This window comes from Piliocolobus tephrosceles, chromosome 4 (assembly GCF_002776525.5).
Source record: "Piliocolobus tephrosceles isolate RC106 chromosome 4, ASM277652v3, whole genome shotgun sequence".
Lineage (NCBI taxonomy): Eukaryota > Metazoa > Chordata > Mammalia > Primates > Cercopithecidae > Piliocolobus > Piliocolobus tephrosceles.
Genome location: NC_045437.1, coordinates 73,821,602 through 73,833,733, shown reverse-complemented (window position 1 = coordinate 73,833,733; position 12,132 = coordinate 73,821,602). Strand labels below are relative to the sequence as shown.

The 12,132-nt window shown below is 41.1% G+C and overlaps 1 protein-coding gene across 1 annotated transcript in view; it reads right to left on the bottom strand.

Moving 5' to 3' along the window:
- PDE8B (phosphodiesterase 8B) overlaps positions 1–12,132 on the bottom strand; it is a 356,027-nt gene that overhangs the window by 252,535 nt on the left and 91,360 nt on the right. Inside the window, exon 3 of the mRNA XM_023214908.1 lies at positions 1,466–1,968. Within this exon, the coding sequence (XP_023070676.1) occupies positions 1,466–1,495 (30 nt within the window). The 5' untranslated portion in view covers positions 1,496–1,968. The remainder of the gene's footprint in view (positions 1–1,465; positions 1,969–12,132) is intronic.

The following is a 12,132-nucleotide window of genomic DNA, read 5'->3' as shown; positions in this document are numbered from 1 at the left end:
GGCACATCCCTAAAGGCTGCTTCTGCAGAAGGGATATGACTTGCCTTCACCCCAGCATCCCTGACTTGCCATTTCATCCAGATCCAGCTCTGTTCCTGAATCTGCCCTGTCTCAGAGGGGCAGGAGGAGTGGGGTCCCACCAGGGCACAAGTGGCAGAGCGGCCCCTGCACAGGCAGTTCTGGGTCAGGGAGCTGGAACCACGCTCCTGGTGCCAGAGCCCAGTTTCATCCCCAGACAGCAGCCGGGGCTCTGTGCCAGGGCTGCCATGCAGCCTCGCTGCTCCCTGGCCTCCCTCCAGCCCCCGTGCCAGGAAGGAACAGCCTGACACAAGTGAAGAGCGGGCAACTGGATGCTTCCAGCTCTGACTTCTCGGGCTGCCACGCCCTGTCGGAGTGTTACTCCTTCGCCCTGTTCCACAGTTAATTTAGTAATTCAAGGGAAGAGGGGCAGGATGAAGATAGATATCGACTCTTATATCATCCCTGTCTTCAAATTTAAAATACTGTTTTCCAGGCTCAGGCACAAAATTACTTGTCTTCACTTGGTTCCCAACAGAGGAAAAAATACAATGGAAAATTAGATCCTGTGTCACAGTGTCATGGGTATAAATAAAATGAAAGGCTAGCTTGACGTCAGCAGTGAGGATTCTCACATTCCACTTCACTTCCTCATCATCAAACATTTGGCTCATGTTACCCCCTTGTGTGGTGGAAGCCAACTAGTGTAAATAGGTGGGGGCTCTGTGCTGTGGGGACTGTTTCTCCTTCAAGACGCCCCGGGAGTCCTGGGCACACAGTCCCACAGGGTGGGCCTCACTCCCTGGGCTGGGTGTTTTCTGGGTTTGAGGTGACATTCCTAGCAGATGGCACAATCCATTCTACATTCTACTCATCCCCCCAATTTCCCCAGGTCTCTATTTTTCCACTCAAATTTTCCTGCTCAGGAGCAACCAGCCTGTCTTTTCACCAAACTTCCTGAACATACACTGAGGGGACATTTCTCTTCCTGGAGAGGAGAAAGGAGGATGCAGGAAGGAGGAGCCGCGTGCCCCCTCGCACAGGAAGGGGCAGGTGTGGAAAGACTCCACCGTGCCCTCAGCATCGACGTGCCCTGGAAAGTGCTGTGCACATTGGCCAGGGTGTGTTGATTCATATTCTATATACAATCTAAATTTGGAACTATTTAAACAAACCCTGTGGTAAATAATTTTGTAATGCAAACACTCCCCAACAGGTTCTTTTTTTGCAAATCTAGCTATTCCTCTATTGGGTTTTTCTCAAAATGTTAAGCACCCCTGTGCCCCAAAGCCAAAAATAGACATGGTCTGGTGTACAACCCAATGCATCTTTATCATTAAGAGGCATCTGACTTCAAAGAATGCTGAAGAGTGTTGACAAGCAGGGCCACACTTATGAATACACCAATAACTGTTAATGCAATACAGGAATTAGAGCCTACCATTACCTGGTTTAATGTCTTGGCGCTTAGAGCCATGTCACTGGATCTAGGAGAGTTGTGGAGTCTCTTCCCGATTCACAGGCAGCCAGGCAAACTTTCAGATGTTAAATCTTTGTTTTGAAATCACTACATCCAACAAATATTTGTGAGCCCTACTTTGTGCTAGGGACCAATGTGGTGCTGGGTATACAGGAATGGAGATGATCAACTTCTGTGGCCAACTCCAGTCCAGATAGGGAAGGATGTGATAGTAGCGTAGGGAAGAGAGTGGTCTTTGGGGTCCAGTAGATAAGTTTAATACAGTTCTGTCTCTTCCTGGCTGTTTGACTTTGGGCTTGTTACTCAGCCTCTCTGTGTGACAAAGTTGCCTACCTGAGAGGTTTGCGAGCTTAGTGTGAGATAACCAACATAAGGTGCTTCGCAGGGTGCCTGGGCCCTCACAAGTCCTGGTAAGTGCTCAGCAGCGCAGCCTCTTTTCCTGCCCTCTTCTCCAGAGTTGCATCTGCTGCCTAGAAAAATATATAAAAATAGAAAGAAAATGACTGTTGCATATACACACAAGGGAGTGTTCATTCTCTCATCCTACCCTACACACACTTGCACACGTGCACATGCTTTTAGCCTGGCCTTAGATAGGCATGATTATTCCAGGCCAGAGATCACAATGTTATTTTTAGAACAAAATTTCTAACTCTGCTTCCACTCAAGGAGAAGTATATTGGGTTGTAAATGGATCGAAATGACATTTCGTCATTTTCCTCTGTGTGTGTACTCACTGGGACAGGATTTAGTAATGCCTAGACCTCAGGCCCTTCTCATTTTGTATCTCATTATGGTACTGAAAATGACCCGGTGGCCTGAATTCTGGGAGACCTATTTTAGAAGATGTGTTTGTATGACCACAGAAGGTTGTTTTGTTGTTGTTGTTGTTGTTGTTGTTTAATCTTTATCAAAAGAATCTCATGAAGAAATGTTGTTCTCCAAGAACTGTGCCAGGACTGGCCCAGGGCACAATTGTGAAGTGCAGAGAGTTTCCTTCCATCATTTCTTCTGCTTCTCCTCAACCTAAGCACTGAGCATCCAAATGCCACAGCTGGCTTCCAGAACCTTCTATGATAATGTCTTATCTATTCTGATATAATTCAAGCTCTTACCTTTTTTTTTTTTTTTTTTTTTGGAGGCAGTCTCACTCACGATCTCAGTTCACTGCAACCTCTGCCTCCTGGGTTCATGACTCTCCTGCCTCAGCCTCCCAGGTAGCTGGGATTACAGGCATGCACCACCACACCTGGCTAAGTTTTATATTTTTAGTAGAGATGGGGTTTTGCCATGTTGGCCAGGCTGGTCTTGAACTCCTGGCCTCAAGTGATCCAGCTGCCTTGGCCTCTCAAAGCTGGGATTACAGGCATGATCCACCATGCCTGGCTAAGTTCTTATCTTTCTTATACCTCAAAACTCGCCCTTCCTATAATCCTTCCAATATCTATCTGCAAGATGGATATGGTTTAGCCCATGAGTACAGTGTAATTTTTTTGCCAGTAGGGAGAAGTTTTTTGTTTTTTTGTTTTTGTTTTGTTGTTGTTGTTGCAGTTGTTGGTTAGAGAAGCCCTATTTTCTGTCTTAGACCTATTTTAGGGCACTTATCGTGCCAGGGAGAGGATGAAATAGGCAGGAGCCTTATACGTCCATAGAGGTTAGATGTTCCACCCACACACTCAGCACTTTCTTCTTTTCCTTTGGACCCAGTGCTATGCTCAAGCAGGCCTGTACTGGTTCATGAGAGCTGAGTGTGAAAATTTCAGGAATTTTTCAAAATGGTTGTTAGACACTGTCATTTTTAAAAATTAAATTATAGAGGCAAGTAATTAATTATATTGAAAACAAAAGTAATCAATACTTAAACCCCATCACTGCCTAATTATTTTATTATACTTTCTCTTATCAGTGCACTTGAAGAGATTCGTCTCTGAGATTTATACAGTGGGACTATTGTATATGGTGTGTGACTGCACATCTCTTTCCAACTCCATGTTCAGTGACATCACGCTGGTAGCTTGAACTCAGACATGGTGGGAGCATTTACACCAGAGAACTTGGCTAACACTGTAAATCAGGGCTTTATTTACTACCCTTTCTCCCACCAAGCCAGTTAAACGTGTATCAGTATACCACTATTTTGACCTGTTGTGGGCCCGGGAGACTGGCTTGTAGTCAGTTACGAGTGCCAATATCGAACTTCATGAATGTGGAGAGAGAAATGCAGAACTTCCCCAAAGTTCTGCCTGTGTCTTTCCAGAGCCACTTTGCCTGGGTAATTTCTGACCCCCACAAGTCACTCCGGCTGCATCCCTTCCCCACCACAAAGATACAAGCTCCCCCTCCAACACACACATATACAAACGCTTCGTAGACAACACCCTCTGTTCCAGGTGAATCCTGTTAACTCCAATGCAAGTCTGGGAAATCTGAGAGTCTTCCAGAGTCGGGGACGGGTTCTAAAGCAGGGCAAATGGGTTGTTTTAGATATGAAGCTAGTGTGCATACCTTCTCTTATCACCATTTGGTCCTATAAGGTGAGAGAAGAGTGGTTCTGTAGCTCTTGACAGACACATGCTGAATGAGTTGAGTAAAGGACTGAGCAAGCAGAAGTAAACCTCTAGCTTTGACCTCTGCTTTTGAAAACACTTGGCTTTTTTTTCTTCTGAAGAGTGACTAGGTCAAAAGGTATAATCCTTAAAAGAATTCTTAGTGTTTTATATTTTATAAAACCTCATCACATTTATTATCACCTGCAATCTTTAGAATAACACCAAGAGATAGGTACAACACACACATTACTATCCCCATGATGAATGAAAGGAGCCCCCAATTCAGAAGCTACCTAATCTACCACTGCCCACTTGGCTAGTTTGTACAGGAGCTGGGATAAGTTCCACAATGCCAATTGGTTTTTAAATATGCCATGCCTTACAAGGGCAGGAAGCATGCGATGCCAATTATTTTAACCTCAAGTCAACCAAGTCAACCCCTGTGCCATTCACTCCCTCTTCTTCCTCCAAGGACTCTCACATTAGCTTGGCACTTGATTCCATAGCATTGAGCTATTTAGAATTTCATCCTGGTCATGTGCACCATTTATTTACCAGGAAGTAAGATTAGAGGTTGGCCTTCAATGTCCTTAACAGGGACAGCAGAGTACAAAGAAGAAGACAACAAGGCCATGGGGTCACAAGGCCACATTTAACTGATCAGTGGGGAAAACTAGAAGCAGTGAAGAAACTCTGCTTGTAAGGAATATGGAGTTCTTAAACTGTGACTCTACATACCATCAACTCCTAAACATTTTTTATGAGACTTTACTTTGTTAATTTCTAACTAAAACACTGGATGACATGAAGCCTTACTAATTTGCTGGCCAATTGGGCAGAGACTATGAAAAGGGGAAGGAGAGTGGCCAGCTTTTGCAAAACAGCTGCCGACCCAGTCCTTGGGCCAGACCCAAAGAACTGGGGAAAAGAAACTCCTTATTATATCCCTGTAATGAGGGTTTTTGTTTTATAAGCTGTGATGGGAAAAATTTGTACCAAACTGTTCATAGTGGTTATCTGACGGGAAATGAAGATTTTTTTAAAGTCCTACTATCACCAAAGGATTTTCAGTAGATAACCACCTTTTTTCAGTCTTCATTATACTTTCAGAAGTACAATAATAACATCTTAAATTTATAAAGCATGTCAACCTTTGCAAAGTGTTCTTGTCTATTACTTCAACTGAATCATGTGAACACCACATATAAGAATCCTACCCTTAAATAAATGAAAGCAAAATCTTCTGACAGACAAAAGAAATGTGGAGGGAGACATTACTCGGAGAGGGCAGGGATTACCATGCAAGCCATTTCTCCAGCTCCCTCTCATCCTGTATTGCTGTGTTCCCCAAAGGTTCTCATAATTTTATTTCTGACCCTCATTTCTATCACAAAATTGAGTTCAGAAGGTACTGTTTGTTCTTTCTTTTGGTGTTTATATGCCTGCCTCATGGGTAAAATCAATGGCAAATGGCTACTTTGAGAAATAAGACACAAATCATTTTAATGTCGCTTTCCCAAGAGTAACATTAGTGCTCCCTTTTAACCTGTCTTCTATATTTGAAGTGAAGTATATTTAGTCTTTAAGTCTGGTTAAAGCAAATATGGGAACCAATTGTTTGTTCAAATAAGTCAATTACTACTAAGAACTATTGTGAATAGTTAATAATTCTTTGGGGACCACCTACAGACTTGTACCCTGGGAAAGGCAATTTACAAATTGGATCTCTGTGATTTGCAAAAGTGGTTCATTTTCTCTCTGCCCATTGGTAAATCAGGGCCACTGATTATTAGATTGTAATGGGCTAGCTTGCCATTAGCTTTAATACCACTATTTCTGCATTCTCTCACTAAGTTAACATGATTTCAATATTAAAATGAAGAATACTCTCATTAATGCAAACATAACATCAAGATTATTTGGTCAAAAATCAACTGGTTGTATATGTGCAGGTCTATTTTGTTCCATTTACCTATATGTCTATTTTTTCCCTAGTACTACATTTATTTAATTACTATAGCTTTATTCTAAGTCTTGAAATCAGTATGAGTGTTCCAACTCTGTTCTTCTTTTTCAATTTCTTTTTTCTAGCAATTCTAGGTGCTTTTTACTTCAATATAAATTTTAAAGTCAGTTTATCAATTTCTACAAAATAGCCTGAAAGGGTTTCAATTGGGATTGGTCAAATCTACAGATGAACTTAGGGGAAATGGATATCTTATCAATATTAAATTCAATACATGGACATGATTTATTCTTCCATTGATGTATATATTTCAATTTCTCTCAGTAGCATTTTATAAATTTTCAGTGTATAAGCCTTAGATATATTTTATTTAAATTTATCCCTAAGTAGCTTAGATTTTTAAGGATATAAATAATCATTTAAAAATTTTTGTTTTCCAATTTTTTGTTGCTGATACATAGAAAAACAATGGATTCTCGTACATTGGCCTTGTATCTTCCAACCTTGCTAAATTTACTTATTAGTTCCAGGAGAGTTTATTTATTTATTTTTAGGGAATGTACTACATACATGATTATATTTTCCAAAGATAAAAATGCCTTGAAACTAAAAAAACAGAAAAAAGAAAAAATGTTTAAACAAGATCAAAACATTTGAAAGAATACCTAACAAAAGAAGATCTAAAAATACCCAATACGCACATAAAAAGATGTTTAACAACATTAGTCATCGGGGAAGACAAATTAAACTGACAAGAAAATACCAAAAAAAAGTCCACTAGAATGGCTAATATTAAACATACTATAGTACGAAATGTTGATAGAGCTTTGGAGCAATTGAAATGCTCATCAATGTTGGTGGGAGAACAAAATGATACCATTTGTTTTAAGAATTTGCCAGTGTCTTATAAAATTATATATATGCTTAGGTATATATGTATACATACATATTTATGCATGACCTAGCAATTCTGCTTCTAGATATTTACCCAAGAGAAATGAAAACGTATGTCCACAAAAGGATTTGTACTCAGAAGTCCGTATCAGCCTTACTCATGAGACCAAAACTGAAAAACCTCCTGTTCATCAATAGGGGAATCGATAATCAAATTGTGGGATAGTCATACAATGGAAAACTATACAACAATAAAAAAGAACAAACTACTGATACAACAGCATGGATGAGCCTCAAAAATATGCTTTGTGGAAAAGCATGTATTATATTATTTCATTTATATGAAATCCAAGAATAGGAAAAAAGTAACCTAAAGCTATGGAAATTAGATTCATATAAAATGGCACAAGAGAACTTTTGGAGGTGACAGAAATATTCTATATCTTGCTTATGGTCATGGTAATGTTGTTATACATTTATCAAAACTCACTGAATTATATACTTTAAATGGATGCATTTTATTTTATGTAAATTATATAAATTACACTGCAATTACATTGAAAAAATTCATAATAAACATCTAAAGAAAATGACAAACTGAGATTTGCAACATATAAGGCAGATAACTTTGTAATATGCAAAGAACTCTTAAAAAACAATAGGGCTAATATCCAGAATCTACAAAGAACTTAAACAAATTTACAAGAAAAAAACAACCCCATCAAAAAGTGGGCAAAGGATATGAACAGACACTTCTCAAAAGAAGACATTTATGCAGCCAACAGACACATGAAAAAATGCTTTGTATCCTCCAATCTTGCTAAATTTACTTATTAGTTCCAGGAGAGTTTATTTATTTATTTTTAGGGAAATACAAATCAAAACCACAATGAGATACCATCTCATACCAGTTAAAATGGCGATCACTAAAAAGTCAGGAAACAACAGGTGCTGGAGAGGATGTGGAGAAATAGGAACACTTTTCCACTGTTGGTGGGACTGTAAACTGGTTCAATCATTGTGGGAGATAGTGTGGCGATTCCTCAAGGATCTAGAACTAGAAATACCATTTGACCCAGCCATCCCGTTACTGGGTATATACCCAAAGGATTATAAATCATGCTGCTATAAAGACACATGCACACGTATGTTTATTGTGGCACTATTCACAATAGCAAAGACTTGGAACCAACCCAAGTGTCCATCAATGATAGACTGGATTAAGAAAATGTGGCACATATACACCATGGAATACAATGCAGCCATAAAAAAGGAAGAGTTCATGTCCTTTGTAGGGACATGGATACTCAGCAAAGTATCACAGGGACAAAAAAACAAACACTGCATGTTCTCACTCATAGGTGGGAATTGAACAATGAGATCACTTGGACACAGGAAGGGGAACATCACACACTGGGGCCTGTCATGGGGTGGGGGAGGGGGAAGGGATAGCATTAGAGATACACCTAATGTAAATGATGAGTTAATGGGTACAACACACCAACATGGCACATGTATACATATGTAACAAACCTGCACATTGTGCACATGTACCCTAGAACTTAAAGTATAATAAAAAAATTAAATAAATAAATAAAAATAAAAAACAATAAAAGGCCAGGCATGGTGGCTAATGTGTGTAATCCTAGCATTTTGGGTGACTGAGGTGGTAGGATCACTTGAGACTAGAAGTTTGAGATCAGCCTGGGCAACATAGGGAGACCCCAGTCTCTATTTAAAAATAAGAAAAATATCCAGGCACGGGGGCCAACTTCTGTAGTCCCAGCTACTTGGGAGGCTGAGGTGGGCGGATCCCTTGAGCCCAGGAGGTTGAGGCTGCAGTGAGCCATAATCACACCACTGCACTCAGCCTGGGCAACAGAGCGAGATACTGTCTCAAAACTAAACTAAACTAAATCAAAAAGAAAAAGATGTACATACTAATAAATAATTGCAAAACACCGAAAGGAGTAATTCATAAAACAAGAAATATAAAAAGACAATAAATATGAAAAAGACTCCAACTCTTTAGAAATCAAGGAAATACAAATTAGTATATGATAATATACAGTTGACCCTTGAACAGCACGGGTTTGGACTGTGCAGTTCCACTTATACGTGGATTTTCTTCAACCAAACACAGATTGAAAATACAGTATTCATGGGATGCAAAACCTAAGAGCCAACTTTTTCTGTCTGTGGGTTCTGCAGGGTCGACTGTGGGACTTGAGTACATGCAGATTTTGGTACAGCAGGGATCTTGGAACCAATCCCCATGCATGCTGAGAGATTACTGTAATTTATTATTTATCAAATTGATTATTTTTTTAAACATAAACACCTGGGCTTGGTGTTTTGGGAAGGCAGAGAGTAAAAAGCACTTTCAGCTCTTTAGTAGTAATGTAAATTGGTATAATATTCTTGGAAGAAAACTTGTCTGTATATACGCAAACTCCTTTTGTTTTAACAGGATGCCTAGATGTAGGGGCTAGGGGTGGGCATGCCTGCATTCCCTCTTCAAATCACCTCTGGTGCAAAGATCCAGAGGTTTATGCCTCTGTTACGAGTTTGTGTGCCAGAAAGCAAAATATAACCTTAACTTTAAATGTAACCATTATATGTTTCTGTCCTAGGAAGTAAAATTTAATCTTAATCAGGGTAAACCAGTCTAGCACTGAGAAGACCCCAAATCTCCAAAGCAACCAACTATCAACCGAGAGTCTCTGGATATGTACCCTTTAAAAGACCAGAGGAGATCAACCCTTCATATCTTAGGCAAGGCTCCAGGCTAAATGCTGAACAACTGCAATGCATTAGCCAGTGTGGGCTCACAAGGGGCCCTGCCATTGTTAAGTGGTGCTCTCCTGCAGCTCAAGACTAGCACGGCTGGAGAGCAGGGGCTACCTGTATTAGTCAAGGTTCTCTTAGAGGGGCAGAACTAACAGGATATATACAAATGCACCAATCCCCAACCCAAATATATATATGAAGGGGAGTTGATTACATATTAACTTACATGATCACAAGGTCCCATAATAAGCTGTCTGTAAGCTAATGAGCAAGGAGAGCCAGTCCGAGTCCCAAAACTGAAGAACTTGGAGTCCAGTGTTCAAAGGCAGGAAGCATACAGCATGGGAGAAAGACGTAGGCTGGGAGGCTAGGCCTGTCTCTCCTTTTCACGTTTTTCTGCCTGCTTTATATCTGCTGGCAGCTGATTAGATTGCGCTCACCAGATTAAGGGTGGATCTGCCTTCCCCCAGCCCACTGACTCAAATTGTAATCTCTTTTGGCAACACCCTCATAGACACACCCAGATACTTGTATCCTTCAGTCCAATTAAGTTGACACTCCAGTATTAACCATCACACTACCTATTCACCAGGCTTGGCTCAATCACTATGGCCAGGAGGATGGAGTAGTCTGATTGGCCAGCTGGTTTATATCCTTGCCCCTGTGGTGGAGGGTGACATATTCAATCAAGTCCCATTTAGACCACATACAGTAGGGCAGGAGTCCCCACAAGGGAAGGAATGATGGATATGCTTAAAAGATACAGATGTTACCGTAGGGGGCAAGTAGGTATTCTCTTACCTGCATGCTCATGCTCCCTGACTCCCTCCTGGAGTCACCGGGCCATTTCCCTGTGTTACTTAAGGAGTACACCATCAAGCAAATACACCTGATGTTGAATCTCATGTGTTGCTTGTCATTCTATTATCCCCAAGAACTGGAAGAGATGGTCCCTCTTTCTCAGGTGTAGTGGGATCTGTCTTCCCTGCTGTGGGATCACACGTGATGTGTGAGAAGAAAGACTGGGGACAGGTCACACCCAAAGAAAAACCTGGAGTCCTGGAAGGAGCCTATTTCAACCTAGGAATGTGCATGTGTGAAATGAGTCAGCTACAGGTGGTTGTGCAAAGTTGGTAGAAGGTATTCCACCCACAGCCCGCCCACCCAGGCTCCATTCACAGGCACTCAGAGCTCCAGAATCAACCAGATGTCCTTCTCCAGTTTATACAAATCTCTCCCTTCTTTAATTTCCTGCTGCAACTTGCATTGGCCTGCTAGTGACCTCCCAGCTGGTCTTGCATTGTTTTAGAAGAATTCAGCATGTCTCCTTAACTAGCAGGAAAGCCACAGATTAAATCCTACCTACTTCCTTAAGCCTCCCTTGATTACCCCAGCCTAGGATGATCTCTCTTTCCTCTTATCCCTACTGTTTATACTGGCAGTCATCATTCTGCTTTGTGGCAGCTTTTCGCTTGTTGAATTGAATCACTACATATTTTTAGCATCAAAGTTAATTCTTTGTGCATTCACACTTTCTCTCCCCACACGTTATCTTCCATTTCTTTATATCTCCAGCTACTTACAGCACCCAGTACCAGGCAATCTAGCCTAGTGGCTCAGAACCTGGGCTTGAGAGTCGTACACCTGGGTATGAGTTCCAGCTCTGCCACTTACTAGCTGCATAACCCAGGACAAGTTATCAGCCTCTATCTGTCTTCTTTGTCTATTAAATGAGGATGAAAGTAGCCCCTTCACTGGGCGGTTGCAAGGATGGAGATAAATGAGTGGGAAGTGTCCCACACAGTGACAGCTATGAGTATGTAAGTGTCTATAAATACCTGCTGATTGAATGGCTCTGATAGAGGAGGGGCAGTCAGTAACTAGAGAGAGGGATGCTCTAGAGCAGGGCTGGGAAGCCAGAGCACCTGTGTTGAGGACCCCCATGCTGTCCTAAACGGGGAGGCAGAAACCTGGCGACGTTGGGCAACAGACTCCACAGGACAGGTCAGAGTTCTGGTTAAGGGAAAGAAATGTGGGGAACTGAGGTTTCATAACACAAATTAAGTTATTAGAATGTTACTAATTCATTCAGCAAGCATGTATTGAGCACCTATTGTATGCCAGGAAAATAAGATATTTTCTCCTTGGATACAGTTAAGAGAATAATAGCAAGAGTGTGTCCCCTGTCCACATCTATCCATCACGCCTCTATGTGCATATATAGTTCGAGCCTCATGACTTCTAGCCTGAATCGTTGTGATTGTCTCTTAAGTAGTCTTCACAGCCACTCTCATGTTTTCTTTGTTAATCTATACAGAGCAGAGCTGGCCAAATGAGTTTTCTAAAATACCTGAATAATGTATTTCCTTTCTAATCTTTTAGTGGCTCTCCACTGCTGGGATGTCTGTCCCTTCTGGGTCCCCACGCTCCAGTGT